At 45.3% G+C, this 14558-nt stretch overlaps 1 protein-coding gene across 4 annotated transcripts in view; it reads left to right on the top strand.

The window, feature by feature from the left end:
• Positions 1 to 119: 119 nt before the first annotated feature.
• The window catches only part of FOXG1 (forkhead box G1), a 28612-nt gene continuing 14173 nt past the window's right edge, over positions 120 to 14558 (top strand). For 3 of the 4 annotated variants that reach the window (XM_082384162.1, XM_082384159.1, XM_082384160.1), the window contains exons 1-3: positions 120 to 2371; positions 2769 to 10554; positions 11060 to 11133. In XM_082384162.1, coding sequence (XP_082240288.1) covers positions 4921 to 6372 — 1452 coding nt within the window. In that variant the 5' untranslated portion in view covers positions 120 to 2371; positions 2769 to 4920 and the 3' untranslated portion in view covers positions 6373 to 10554; positions 11060 to 11133. The remainder of the gene's footprint in view (positions 2372 to 2768; positions 10555 to 11059; positions 11134 to 14558) is intronic. The other variant, XM_082384161.1, reaches the window with a different exon arrangement.

The raw sequence follows: 14558 nt of genomic DNA, 5'->3' as shown, positions 1-14558 counted from the left end.
GATCTCTGGAAATACCTGGATGCCTCCGCAAGGGTTCCGCTCACTCACAAACGTCACAGGGTCAGGGACTCCCCTTGCATCTGCAGGAAGAGAGCTTTACCCAGAGCCTGGCGCTGGGCGCCGCTCCAAGGACACCCTATCCAGGGAGCCGAGAGCAGGGTGGATTTTAGGCAAAAATGGCTCGCCCTCCTTTAACCAGCAGGTAACAAGGAAAAAAGCAGCAAGGCACCGACCAAAAGCGGGAAATAGGCCCTAAGGAAGACTCAATGTAGCACCACCAGATGGAGAAACTAAATGTGCTGCTCCCTGCAGTTGGCTGTGGGGCCTTGGCTATTAATTAAAACTAGAGACGGAATAATCTAATTCATTTCCCAAGGAATTCTTCCGTTGGAACTGCTCACTCTTTACAAGGCCTGTCCTCTTTTGGGGGGTGAAAGGGGGAGGCAGACAGAGGAGAAGTTTACCATTATACATCCCAGAAAATTACATTTGCTCTGACTTAGGCTTTGACGTTAACAGTGTACATTTATAGATCTATGTGTTTGAGAGATCAAGATTAAGCTGATGATGAGACAATATTAAAGTGATAAAGAATTTTTTCAGATCTGAGACCACCGGATGCCCTCTGTCTTCTGAAGGTAATCACAGAGACTGAATGAGGTGGAAATACAGAGTTAGGGCTTCTTGTGTTTAGGAAAGAGGCCTGAGGTGGATGTGGGCAGTCGTTCAAATCCAATTTGCACCCAAATTGGCCGGTAGGATATACAAAGCTCCATCCAGGGACTTTCAACTTGCACAATACTCTGTCCAAGAGCCCCCTCCCCCTCCATTTCATCTAGTAGCAGTTCTAAAAAGAAGCCACTGCTGAGACAAATGTGGGCTGCTGAGTAAACAGTGCATGTTTTGTTGAACAAGCCCATATATATATGTGTGTGTGTGTGTGTGTGTGTGTGTGTGTGTGTGTGTGTGTGTGTGTGTGTGTATACATATATATATCACTCTATCTCACCATAAAGTCTAATTAAAATTATTAAAAGGAATTCAAACTCACCTCCCCCCCAAATTGCAAATAACCTTTGTCATTAGGGAGAATATATCTTTAATATGATTAAACTGGAATCTATTTATTCCTACACAAATATCCTATTTTAAGACTTGCATCCATGCAATCCTTAAAATAATATAACACATTTTTTAATTTGCATGCAAAACATTTTCCCAGTCAATATAAGCTCCTGGCACATAAAATCAGATTATTCCAGCTCTCATTAGCAGACCCCAGTTTTTGCTATTTGAAAGTAAACAGAAGAAAAACTTATTTTCACCTGCTAAAATTTTATGCAGGATTACAAAAACAATGAACACTCAGCTTTGACCTAAGAAACACCTTAAAACATTAAAAATTCATCAGTCAGTGCTGGTGTTGTATTCAAGGAGTGCTCCTCCAGTTTGCTGCTGAGCTTGGATTTGAATAAAATGTCCAATGTTAACAAACAATACCCACGTTTGGCACTTTGTGTATTAAATTGATCAAACAGATTTTAGTAGGCACAATGCACAATTTGTACAGACCTGATTGAGTTAATATAATATCAGCAAATTTTACATCGAAATGATTCTGTTTCTTTTCTTTGTGTTTAAAACCAGCACAGATTACAAATTTTAATGATCTGAAAATGTTTGGTATACAAAATCATGCTTATTTCAGTATTAGCAAAAACACAAGAAATTTTTCAACACAAACACCCAGCTGTGTCTATTTTAAAAGCAGTTCAATGACAGCTTGCACTTATGAGCATGCAATCAGCTAATTTCGCTTTTTTTTCTTCTGTGTTAATCAACACTTTCCTTCCTGCATATCAGAGTACAAATAGTATAGTTACTCCACATCAGTAAATGTTTACGTAACCTGTCCTTTCCCAAGAATCCGGTTACACCGAATCATTTCACGCTAGACCGACTACGAAAACGTACCGGGCCGTCCACCTCAGAGGGAGCCCTTGTGTGCCATTATAAGTGGTGATGAGAAGGGGGGCTGTGGGGGGAGAAATGGGGAGGAGTAGGTGGAGGAATGGAGTGAGGGAGTGGAATAGAAGGAGAAGAGGGGTGGGGGGAGTGAGGGGGAGGAGGCGGGAAGAGGGGAGGAGGCAGGAATGAGAGTTGAGGAAAAGTAGGAATAAGGCCTGGGGAGGGGAGAAGAGTGGGAGGAGGAAAAGTGAGCAGAAAGAGGAAGGCCCACAGATCTCTCCAGCCGGGTCCGCAAAACCCATGAGCTCACCCGGCTCTGTAAGAAATCCGGAGCTTAGAAGTCAAAGTCTGGGGCCATGTCACCACCAACGGCGATCGCTGGAACCCTTGAATTTTCCCACATGTGAATATAGTTTGTTTTAAAGTAAGGACTTATGTAGAAATAGGGAGAAGACACACACATACAGTGAATGGATAGTTGAGGTCAGTCCAATGTGCAAAGCTCCCTTATGGCATTCCTAATAGATCCATATTTAAAAATCATTCTCTATTTATAATTGTCTATTATTCTCTTCAGAGTTTATTCTCTCTCATAATTTCAAGGTGGGGGTGGGATGGGGAGAGTGGAATAACTCCCTATTAACCTGAGTATTCATCAATTGCATTCTTTATATTAGAATTGAAATTTAACATCATACATAAGCACCGCTTTTTCGTTTTCGTAAATACCAAATCTGTCAGATAATTTGAGTTTATCAAGACGAAGAAAGGTTTACATTTTATGATTATTTACCTTACAGAGTGAAAAGGTGCTTTTCATTTATGCTCCTCCTCCACCTCCCTCTTCTCTCAGGCTACATCCTCCGTAAACTGTGGTATGTTTCGTGGCCATGTGGGATAAAACAGCCTTTGATCAGTATGCCCTGCACCAAATTCCAATCCCTGGGAAATGCTGGGCCTTAGCCCTGCCCCTGGCCACGGGATCCCTTTAAAGCCCCCGAATCACAGTCTCCCCACTCACTTCCACCCTCAACCGAACCCTCCCAGTCCTAACGCCCAAGAAGCTGGAATTGTGGGACCCACGTTCCCAAGGCTCCTAGGCGCCTACAAGCAGCATTCAGGATGGGAAAGGGCCGGCTGAAGCATGCGGTTATTTCAGGATTAAGGCCCGCACAAATTAAAAGCATTTGAGAAACGGGAAGAAAAAGAAAAGAGGGAGTGAAAATAGGAAGGCTTAAAAAAAACCCGGAAAGAAATAGACGCCCACCCTTATTTTCCCTCCAATGTCAACAAGCAAAATGAAAACATTTCCAGGGTGATAGCTCGCGGCTACTCGCTTCCAATTAGGATTAGAAGCTGAGGAGAAGCTGGAGCGGCGAGGAGAAAACGGCACCGAGTCACCCAGAGCATGAGCGAAGGTCTGGAGCGGGAGAGAAGGGGAAGAAAGAGACGCACATAGAGAGCATGTGTTACCTGGTTTATTTCGAGATTGTTTGGTATTGTTTTTTCTCTGAGCACCCCTCATTTCGGAGGGCCATCAAACGCGCCCACCACTGAGCCGCCCTCGCCCGCCGCCGCAGCGCCGGGAGCCCCAGGCCTGGCTTCCCGGCGGCGCCCGAGCTCGCCGCCGCCCGAGCCGCAGGAACCGAGTAAGTAACCCCTGTTTGGCCCCGCGCTCGTCAGCCCACTTCCTCCTCCTCATCCCTTCATTTCCAAACCTCTGCCGGACCCTCCTCCCCCAAGGTATAGGAGACCCTCCCTCCCACGCCAGAGGTGGGCCTTCCCTCCCCAACCCTCCGAAACCTCGGAGGAGTGTTACCTACGAGGGGCACAGTTTTCCTACGGGCTCCGAAATGCCGGACCCGGGCCTGCAAGGCCGACTCGGGAAAGTAGTGCCTCGCTTCTCCCTCCTCCATTTCCTGCCCTCTCCCTGCACTCCCACTCTTCTCTCCACCACCGCTGCCGCCGCCACCGCCCCCGCTTTGAAACATAAAATTGGATACAAACTTTAATCAATAAGGACAAATATTGACGCTCAAACGAAAATGACCCAATACATGAGAAGGAAGCCGGAAATGTGAGATATTTGCCCTAAGAGGGGGATTTCGGTTGAGCAGACCCGCGGGGTAGAACGGGTGGAGGGGGCGCAGAGAAGGGCCGCGGCGCAGCGTGCTCCCACCGGCGTATCCCTACGCGGCTCCGCGCGGCCGCGAGGCCGAGGCCCGCGAAGAGGGGGAGGTGAGCGCCCGAGGGGGCGGGAGCCGGAGGGCGGGGCGGGGTGGGGCGGGGTGGGTGGGCCCGGACCCGCCGATTGGTCGACGGCAGGAGAGACGCTCCCGCACGCCGCCGGCTCTGATTGGCCCAGCGGCAGGAAAGGTTAAACCAAAAATTTTTTTACAGCCCTAGTGTGCGCCTGTAGCTCGGAAAATTAATTGTGGCTATAGCCGCCTCGATCGCTGTCTCCCCATCCTCGCCGCGGCCGCTCCGGGACGCGCCCGCCCGCCGCCCGGCTCTCCCCCCCTTTGGGCTGCTGCTGCTGCTGCTGCTGCTGTGACTGCTGCTGCGAGAGGAGGAGGAGGAGGAGGAGGAGGAGGAGGAAGCAGCAGGGGGGGGGAGCGGGGGGTGGGGGGGAGACCAAGAAGTAGAGTTGGGAGCGAGGGAGCTTCACCCCCGGGGCGGTGGTTGTTTCTTTTTTTCTCTCTCTTTTTTTCTTTCCCCCCTTTTTTTTTTTCTTCTAATTCCTGAGGGGTGGTTGCTGCTCTTGCTACATGACTTGCCAGCGCCGGAGCCTGCGGTCCAACTGCGCTGCTGCCGAAGCGCTCAGTGCCGCCGCCGCCGCCGCCCGCGCAGCCCGCGCCCCGTTCGGCACCCACCGGTCGCCGCCGCCCGCTGCTCCGCTGCCCCGCTCCCGCGCCGCCGCCGCCGCCGCCGTTTCCCCCCGACGACTGGGTGATGCTGGACATGGGAGATAGGAAAGAGGTGAAAATGATCCCCAAGTCCTCGTTCAGCATCAACAGCCTGGTGCCAGAGGCGGTCCAGAACGACAACCACCACGCGAGCCACGGCCACCACAACAGCCACCACCCCCAGCACCACCACCACCACCACCACCACCACCACCACCCGCCGCCGCCCGCCCCTCAACCGCCGCCGCCGCCACAGCAGCAACCGCCGCCGCCGCCGCCGCCCCCGGCACGGGGCGCCCCGGCCGCCGACGACGACAAGGGCCCCCAGCAGCTGCTGCTCCCGCCACCGCCGCCGCCGCCCCCGGCCGCCGCCCTGGACGGGGCCAAAGCGGACGGGCTGGGCGGCAAGGGCGAGCCGGGCGGCGGGCCCGGGGAGCTGGCGCCCGTCGGGCCGGACGAGAAAGAGAAGGGCGCCGGCGCCGGGGGGGAGGAGAAGAAGGGGGCGGGCGAGGGCGGCAAGGACGGGGAGGGGGGCAAGGAGGGCGAGAAGAAGAACGGCAAGTACGAGAAGCCGCCGTTCAGCTACAACGCGCTCATCATGATGGCCATCCGGCAGAGCCCCGAGAAGCGGCTCACGCTCAATGGCATCTACGAGTTCATCATGAAGAACTTCCCCTACTACCGCGAGAACAAGCAGGGCTGGCAGAACTCCATTCGCCACAACCTGTCCCTCAACAAGTGCTTCGTGAAGGTGCCGCGCCACTATGACGACCCGGGCAAGGGCAACTACTGGATGCTGGATCCCTCGAGCGACGACGTGTTCATCGGCGGCACCACGGGCAAGCTGCGGCGTCGCTCCACCACGTCGCGGGCCAAGCTGGCCTTCAAGCGCGGGGCGCGCCTCACCTCCACCGGCCTCACCTTCATGGACCGCGCCGGCTCCCTCTACTGGCCCATGTCGCCCTTCCTGTCCCTGCACCACCCCCGCGCCAGCAGCACTTTGAGTTACAACGGCACCACGTCGGCCTACCCCAGCCACCCCATGCCCTACAGCTCCGTGTTGACTCAGAACTCGCTGGGCAACAACCACTCCTTCTCCACAGCCAACGGCCTGAGCGTGGACCGTCTGGTCAACGGGGAGATCCCGTACGCCACGCACCACCTCACGGCCGCCGCGCTCGCCGCCTCGGTGCCCTGCGGCCTGTCGGTGCCCTGCTCCGGGACCTACTCCCTCAACCCCTGCTCGGTCAACCTGCTCGCGGGCCAGACCAGTTACTTTTTCCCCCACGTCCCGCACCCGTCAATGACTTCGCAGAGCAGCACGTCCATGAGCGCCCGGGCCGCGTCCTCGTCCACGTCTCCGCAGGCCCCCTCGACCCTGCCCTGTGAGTCTTTAAGACCCTCTTTGCCAAGTTTCACGACGGGACTGTCCGGGGGACTGTCTGATTATTTCACACATCAAAATCAGGGGTCTTCTTCCAACCCTTTAATACATTAACATCCCTGGGACCAGACTGTAAGTGAACGTTTTACACACATTTGCATTGTAAATGATAATTAAAAAATAAGTCCAGGTATTTTTTATTAAGCCCCCCCCCGCATTTCTGTACGTTTGTTCAGTCTTAGGGTTGTTTATTATTCTAACAAGGTGTGGAGTGTCAGCGAGGTGCAATGTGGGGAGAATACATTGTAGAATATAAGGTTTGGAAGTCAAAATTATAGTAGAATGTGTATCTAAATAGTGACTGCTTTGCCATTTCATTCAAACCTGACAAGTCTGTCCTTAAGAGCCGCCAGATTTCCATGTGTGCAGTATTATAAATTATCATGGATCTTTATGGTGGATGCAGACATTGAGAACAGCCTAAATTATGGGGAGAGTTTAAAAATGTTAAACTGTAATTTGTATTTAAGAAGCATTCGTAGTAAAGGTACCCAAGAAATTATTTTGGCCATTTATTTTTTTGTTTTTTCTTTTAAAAAAACCTGTTTTTTTTCTTTTGTTTACTTTTAGACCAAAGATTGGGTTCTAGAAAATGCACTTGGTATACTATTAAAAAAAAAAAAAAAGAAAAAAAGAAAGTTGTTTCAGTTGGCAGCACTGCCTATTCAAATGAATCGGAGAATCGGAAGGGGACAAAATTAATGATTGCCTTCAGTTTGTGTTGTGTATATTTTGATGTATGTGGTCACTAACAGGTCACTTTTATTTTTTCTAAATGTAGTGAAATGTTAATACCTATTGTACTTATAGGTAAACCTTGCAAATATGTAACCTGTGTTGCGCAGATGCCGCATAAATTTGAGTGATTGTTAATGTTGTCTTAAAATTTCTTGATTGTGATACTGTGGTCATATGCCCGTGTTTGTCACTTACAAAAATGTTTACTATGAACACACAGAAATAAAAAAATAGGCTAAATTCATATATATCTTGATACTTTTGTCTCTTTTATTAAGTAGAGCTAATTTTTGAAAGACCATTAAAAGTTCTAGGGAATTCAAAGGCTTTTTCAGCCAACTAAAATTTAGACTGCTCCTTTCATTTGAACTAAGACTTTTAAAATGAAAATAATATTTTTTCCATTGTGGAGTCAAATTTTACAAGGAGCAGGCTATTTAATAAACGCTAGCTTTAAACAAAATATAGGCTTTTCAGCTGATATCTTTAAGTTTCTGTAGATATACAGCAAAAAGAGATTATTTAATTTTATGTGCATAGCTATTTACCTTGTGTTTATTTTCAAATCAGTTGATAGAATGCTTTTTATATATTTTGTTTCAGGTATCTTGTTTATAGCACTTGGCAAATTATAAATAAGTATATGTATATGGTTAGATAGAAGTGAATATAATTCACACATATGTAATATATATATATAGACACACAGAGCCCTTCAGTTCAGGTACAATTTGCGCTATGAATGCTGCAAATATTTTTGTTTAAATATTTGTATTTATACTTTCTAAGTCAGCATTTATTTTTGTGGCTGTTTACCCACAATGAAAGAGTTCTAATAAAGATGTGCTGAAGTTGCAATATAGATTTTGCTGAAGTGATCACCTGTTGTAATGACTTGCAGATCAATGTTTATATTTTATTTTTAAATTATAACAATTTAAAATTCTAGATGTTCAGAAGAAGTAAAATGCCTCTCTCTCCTTTTCTTTCATTTTTACATCATAGAGGTATTTATTTGATTCATTTTTAAGTATGTCTGTGTAGTTTTATCTAGAAATCTGTCCTTTTGCTTACAGTCATAATTTTGTTTTAACTTGCAATATACGTATGCATGCATATATATATGCATATATATAAACCTGAAGCAAAATGAAAACATTTTTTTGAATTGTTTCAGCAGTTCAATTGCTATGACTCCAGAAAATAATTAGAAAACCTAACTAAAAGGTTTAGTAACTAATTGGATCCTGTGGTGAGTCCGTAGAGGACAAGTTGTTCGTTTGTTACAATTGTATAGTCTGAAATGTGTTCGGCAGTAATGCAATAAGCTGGCTACTTCTTACAAAGGGCCCAATGAAAAATAATCTGTCCCCAAGATGTTATCGGCAAACACTTAGAGAGTTGGTCAGGAAAAAGAGAAAAAAAAAAAAAAAGCCTAGGAGAGAAGGAGGCTGACTCAAACAGATTTGAAATAGAAATACAGAATAGTTAATATTGGAACATGGGGATGGGTGGGCTGTGGAATGGAGAGATAGAGGAAGAGGGAGCTAGAGGGAGGAAAGGGAAAGAGGATCTTAAAGCCAAAAAAAAAAAAAATCCCCTGCTACCAAAAGGAAAGAATGAATGAGAGAGAGAGAGAGAGAGTGAGAGAGAGGTCTGAGAAAGATAAGAGCCAGGAAAAATTAAAAGAGCTGGAACCAAATATACACAAATGGGAAATGGACCAAAATAGACCAAGACAGCTAGTTTAATTATCTCCTTTAAGCAGACTGGACATAATTTTATTTTCTTCGTATGAGAGCAGTTTCACCAGAGGTCCAAGTTTCTTGAAATTTAACAATTCTTTAGAGTGAAGCATGAAAGAAAATTCCACAAATAAATTGTTTTAGAAGCCAAATGTATGGTTGATATTTAAAATAGTAATAGAGTCCAAGTGAATAAGGTTAGGCAAAGGAAATCCCCATTTGTGATCCAAAACAGCTCACAAGCATGTGTTTAGACTGAAAAAGGTGATGATGTATTGTTCCCTTTTACCATGGATTTTATTAGTGGAATAAGAATGTATTGGGATGAAAGAAATGTAGTCTTTTGACTATCAAAAGTTAAAAAGAGAGTTGGACTCATATTGAGGTAAGGGGACATGGATATAGAAGAAAGATTTCCCCCTTGAGTATTTTTTTCTGTCCATATTAAATAACCATACTTATTTGTGATTGTTTGTTGCATGATTGAGAAATACAATTTCAGTGGCAAAATGTTTTGAGGTCGGGAGTAAAATTGACTTCTTTGAATTCATTAGGAACTAAGGACTGGAGTGGAAAAGTTCTACTTGGATACGTGTCCGAGTTACATATATAACGATGTGATTAGAAATAAGAATAGTTTGTTTAATACGCATACTAGATACGAAGGGGGATATACAGAGAGAAGGAACTGTGTGAAGGCCTCCTGAAGCCCAATGTGACTGTTTCATTAATCTCAATCTGTCCTATCATCCCTCAAGTTATCCTCTTCAAAAACACAGAAATCTAGCTTGGCATTTAATTGGGTTTTTCTTTTTTTTTTTTGCAACAAATTGGTTGTAATGTTGTGTTGATATTTGTTTTACCCAACCTTTGCCAGTTAAAATTAGCTTATGCCAGAAAAACACTTTGAAACTTTTTGAAGCTTTTCTTCTTTCATACTTATAATTGTTTTTAATGAGATGAAGTTTGCTCTTTTTGAGATTTGGAACTGAAAGTGCTCAGTGATCACAACTTAAAACTTGAAATCCCAAATTACAATTTATTTCCAGGTTTAAAGTATTTAAGTTTGTCTGATACAAGTTAATACAAATTATTAATCTATAAAACATTGAGAAAACGACTTAAGCTTAGAGCAGTGAAAGGATTCTTTCAAATATGTTTCTTCCACTTTTTTCAAAATTGGAAATCAAGTGTACATGAAGTCCAGAACTAACAAGATTTAATACAGGTATCTTTATGGTCATGGAAGATTTCATGTGGTTTCTATGACTCGCATAAAATCGAGGGTAGAGAGATAAAAAATGAGACTTGTAGTGTTGTGATTTAATTATGTATATGTAAATTGGTGGTTATTTCACCCAAGTAGGTGGATAAACCCAAAATATTTAGAACTCTAAATATATAAATGTGGTCTTTTAAAAGTGTGTTTTCTACAACATCGTTGAAGACTCTGCATGCATTGAAATAACTTTGCTTTTGAGAAATTAATTTTATGAATAGCTAAAGTGGCTGGTTGTGTTTGGGACTAAACGCCTGTTTGAGAAACAGGCTAACAAAGGGTGAAGGTGAAGACCATTAGAGGTTTTAGAACTGGCTGGGACGGGTTGCTGGGCTTGTGTAACCGTGCCTAGAGGGCGGGGTTCCTGTACATTCCCACTTCACCAGATAACCTGCCCCCAACACCACTCCAGCTTCTGCCAGACAGATGGAACTCTCCAACATGAAAATCTGCGCAGCCATTCCAACAAGCAGGGTAGGTGAAACTGGAATTAAAATTCTCCCCTCTTTTTTTTTTATTTTCCCCCCTACTCGAGGCCAGATCCTGGAGATATGGAAAGAATTGGGGTCGTCTAGATTCTCCTTTCGCGCATACACACGTCTGCATTCTTCCTAAGAGCTACCAACCTGTAAGAGTTCAAAGGCGCTATCTTTCACAGTACTTCATGCTTGATTTTCTTTCGCGCGCTTTTTTTTTTTAATTTTTTTTTAAGGCTTTCTTTTCTCATCTCAATCATTCCCCCTTCCCTACCCTCCTTCCAGGGTCTCCCCTCCCCCCAACCACGAGCAGTTAAAATAATCCACCTCTTAGTTTTCGGCCCCCAAACCGACCTTTTCCCTACTCCAGCGGTCAGTTCACCGGGACCGGTTCCTTAAGGATGCAGGCCAAGGTAGCTCAGGGGAATAGATGAGGTAGTGTTATGTTTTGAGTCTCTTTTCTGCCTTCCGATTTCTGCTTTTTTTTCCCCCCTCCATCCAAGACTGTGCCTGAGGTTGCCCGAAGGATGCCGAGGAAAAAGACTTAAGGACTGAGAGCGCTCTTACCCGAAGATCGGTAAGTGAAAGTGCTTTACGGGGGGTGGGGTGCGGTGGGGTCTGTGCCCGACAGTCTCCTTTTGACTAAGGCTTAAACCGCGACTTTCAGGTCCAGGGCTAAAGACGCCTCTTTTTTTTTTTTTTGAAACATTTTCTTAGAGGGCGCGCTATCAGAAGTAGCTGAAAGAAGGCATGATTTTTTCCCAAGGTGGCAGGGAGTCAAGGTGGATCCCTAAGTAAAGAGAATGTAGACATGGCAAAACGGGATGGAGAAGAAAGGAGGTGAATCTATATGGAGCAGGGGTAGCGGGAGACTGAAATAGGTTCCAAAGTGCAAAGTAATTTATTTCGTGGAAGTAGGATTTCCTAGTCTTACAGAAACTGCGAGAATACACTAACGAGACTTAGGGTTCAAACCCGTAGGTATTTGCTCTCCCTATTTGAGACAAAGGTCTTTGCTCCAGAGCCAAGGACTTGCCTCATTCTAGAGTTTTCTTTTCTTTCTTCTCTTTTCTTTTTTTCTTTTTTGGTGGACTGCCCCTCCTTCCCCTATTTTCGCACGAACATTGCCAACCTCCCCAGAGCTGGCCGTCCGCCCCCAGCTCCTTGGCCTGGGTCGGGCGAGGGTCCCTGCGGGATTTAGCGGAGCTGCTCCAAGTAGAGAGCGGCACGGGTCGGAGGTTGGAGACTCTTCTTCCCTTATTCGAAGGGGTAGGGAAATGAGCTCCGTTCTGGGCTTGACTTTGTCCCTGCTGGGAATATCCCAGTTCCCGGCCTTGGGATCTCAGGCAAATAATTGATTCTTAATGCACACTTAGGAGACGGCGGTGTAAACTCGAGAGCCCGGCTGTCCCGAGAGTGGCTGCGAGCGCGCCAGACAGATAGGTTGGCTCGGCCCGATGCGCGTTTGGGGCCCTCGCTGCGGTTTCCTATTAGCCTTTCCGACACCTCAGGGACTTCAGGCTGAAGTTGGAGAGGGGCACGATGGCGGGACTTGAAGTCGTCGTGGCAGGGACCCGGCGGCGTGGGTTTTTCGGACTTTGGAATCGTGTAGAAAGGGGACTTAGGCTGCTGAGTCGCGGCGGCGCTGGCGGCGAGGTGGCCGCGGTGGAGAGGCGCTCCCGGGACGTTGCGGCCGAGATGCCCGCAGACGGGGAGCCGGGCGCTGAGCAGGGAGCAGCAAGGTGAGGGCGCTCTTGCCCAGGACAAGCAGAGCTTAAGAGTTTGGTAGCTCACACTGGCTGATGCCAGGAAAATTGACTCCAGAAGCTTGGCCGGCGCGCTTCCCCACCCTTTTCCTTTCTTCTTTACTCATCTCCAGCCGCCCTCTTCCCCCTGAAAGTTGTTTCTTTTTGTTTACCTGGTGCGGTTTCAGATCTCAGCACTTATCTGCTAGTTGATAGAACTGGTTTCTCTGTAGTAGACATCTTTTTCCCTTTCCACTCTCTACTCTTCTTCTATTTCGCTTTCTACCCCATGTTCCTTTTCTGCCCAAACCTGTGGTCCAAGGTGAAGGATTCTTACAGGAAAAGAGATAGCCTTGGGGTAGGAATTCCCTCAACACTTTATAAAGCTGGCCCTTTATAAAGGGCCACCCTTTCCTGGGCTTGGGAAAGGGAGGCAGGGGGTTAGGTGGGCAGAGCAATCTGCCTGTGTGCGGGTTTCTTCCGCCTTGGAAAGACAACAGGAAGGAAAGGACCATGCAGAATAGAGCTCATCCTTTTCCGACTGCCCCTTTCCACATCCTCCATAGGACAATTTCCATGCTTCAACACCATCCTCACCTGGCCCTCTATCAAAACTTGAGGTAGGCAGAAATTCCAGAATTTTTGTCATCAGAAAAAGGCATTTAAAATAGCAAGTAACTCTCAAAATTATGTTTGTGAGAGTGGGAGGGGAGATAAGATGTCCCATGTCCTTTTTGTGGCGTGTTGCCTAACCCTGTGCCCTTGTCTTTGGCCTTTCGGAAAAGCTGCACGGGAGGAAGGCACATTGCACATTGCAAAGATTTGGAGATCAGTGTCCGAATGAAAGAGAGTGTTCGCCAGACTGAATGTTTGGGACATTCATTTTCCGTTTAGGTTGAATTTTCCTACACAGCCAGCACTCCCTGAATTAGGGCCTTCTTCCTCAGTTTTATTCCCCCTTTTCTTCTCCTTTTATTATTTCATCCTTTGAATTAGAATGCATTTAAGGTGTAAACCTATCTTGCTCCCCACCTTGATGGCAAGACATTGTTGATTCCGTTGATTGAGCAGGAAGACTAAAAACTGTAGTGGGGTTAGGGAGAGCTATCTCTCAGTTCTTTCATTTTCTCACTGCTCTGAAATTTAATGACCTGATCATTGTTATTTGAAGTTAAATTATCTGTTAAATTAGCCCTAAACAATAACTGATGATATTTTCCTTTTGGGTCCGGTTGCCCCTGAATCCTTTTCTCTGGATGGAGAGGAGAGGAGTCACAGAGAATGCTTGGTCACATAATAATATAAAGATAATCAAAATTGATATTTATGTGCTGGTGATATGTAAGAAAAAAAATCACTTTCAAAGAAGCTGAATTTCATAAATAAAAAAAAAATTAGAGGTCTGTGCTTCAGAAGGACCACACCAATTCAAGGATGAATGTAAATAAGCATCTTTGTTGATTAAGAAAAAAATATGAACACCATATTTTCATTACTCTACAGAACCTAAATACTTAAACTCATCATACACCGGTGCTTGCTAATCTAAATTAATTCTGCCCTCCATAAATATTCTCAAAAAGGAAATTTAACTTTAAGCAAAATCTGAAACGTTTCAGATGTGAATTTCTAGAAATCCAAAGTATATTTATTTCTTTGAGTCAGACACTTGTTTGTTTTGCAATCACTTTATGAAACAATTTTGGAATAACGCAGATGCTTTTCCCCCCTTCCTTGTTTCAGATTGCTTGCATATGCAGGCATAGGCATGAGAACTTCCAGGGTATACTGAGGAAATAACATTTTTTTCTCATTTATTTTAACAAAAGGCCCAAAGAACCTTTAAAGCCAAAGGTACTATAGTAGTTGAAAAAAAAATCTTTAAAAATAATGAGTACTTTGTGTGTTTTTCCCCCATTAAAATGTGCTGAATGAATAATTAGAGGCTATGATGAAGGTTGAAAATTCAGAACATGAATAAGGTGGTAATTTTATTATTTAATACTTTTATAATTTTTATAATTAATGATGTAGTTTTAAGTTTGGCAAAGCTTTCTTAGAAAAAGTAGAGTACGCCTCCCACCCCATCAAAAATACTCTAGAAGAAATAAAGTAGAATCAGGTAGAAGTGGCAGCTGGGCTTATTTATTTATTTATTTATCTATCTATTTATTTATTTCCAGTAGTAGTAGTAGTAGTAGTAGTAGTAGTAGTAGTAGTAGTAGTAGTAGTAGTAGTGGTGGAGTTGAAAAATATA

The sequence above is a fragment of the Balaenoptera borealis genome (genome assembly GCF_965194805.1).
Source record: "Balaenoptera borealis genome assembly, chromosome: 3".
NCBI classification, from domain to species: Eukaryota; Metazoa; Chordata; class Mammalia; order Artiodactyla; family Balaenopteridae; genus Balaenoptera; species Balaenoptera borealis.
This window is presented reverse-complemented; position numbering and strand designations above follow the sequence as displayed.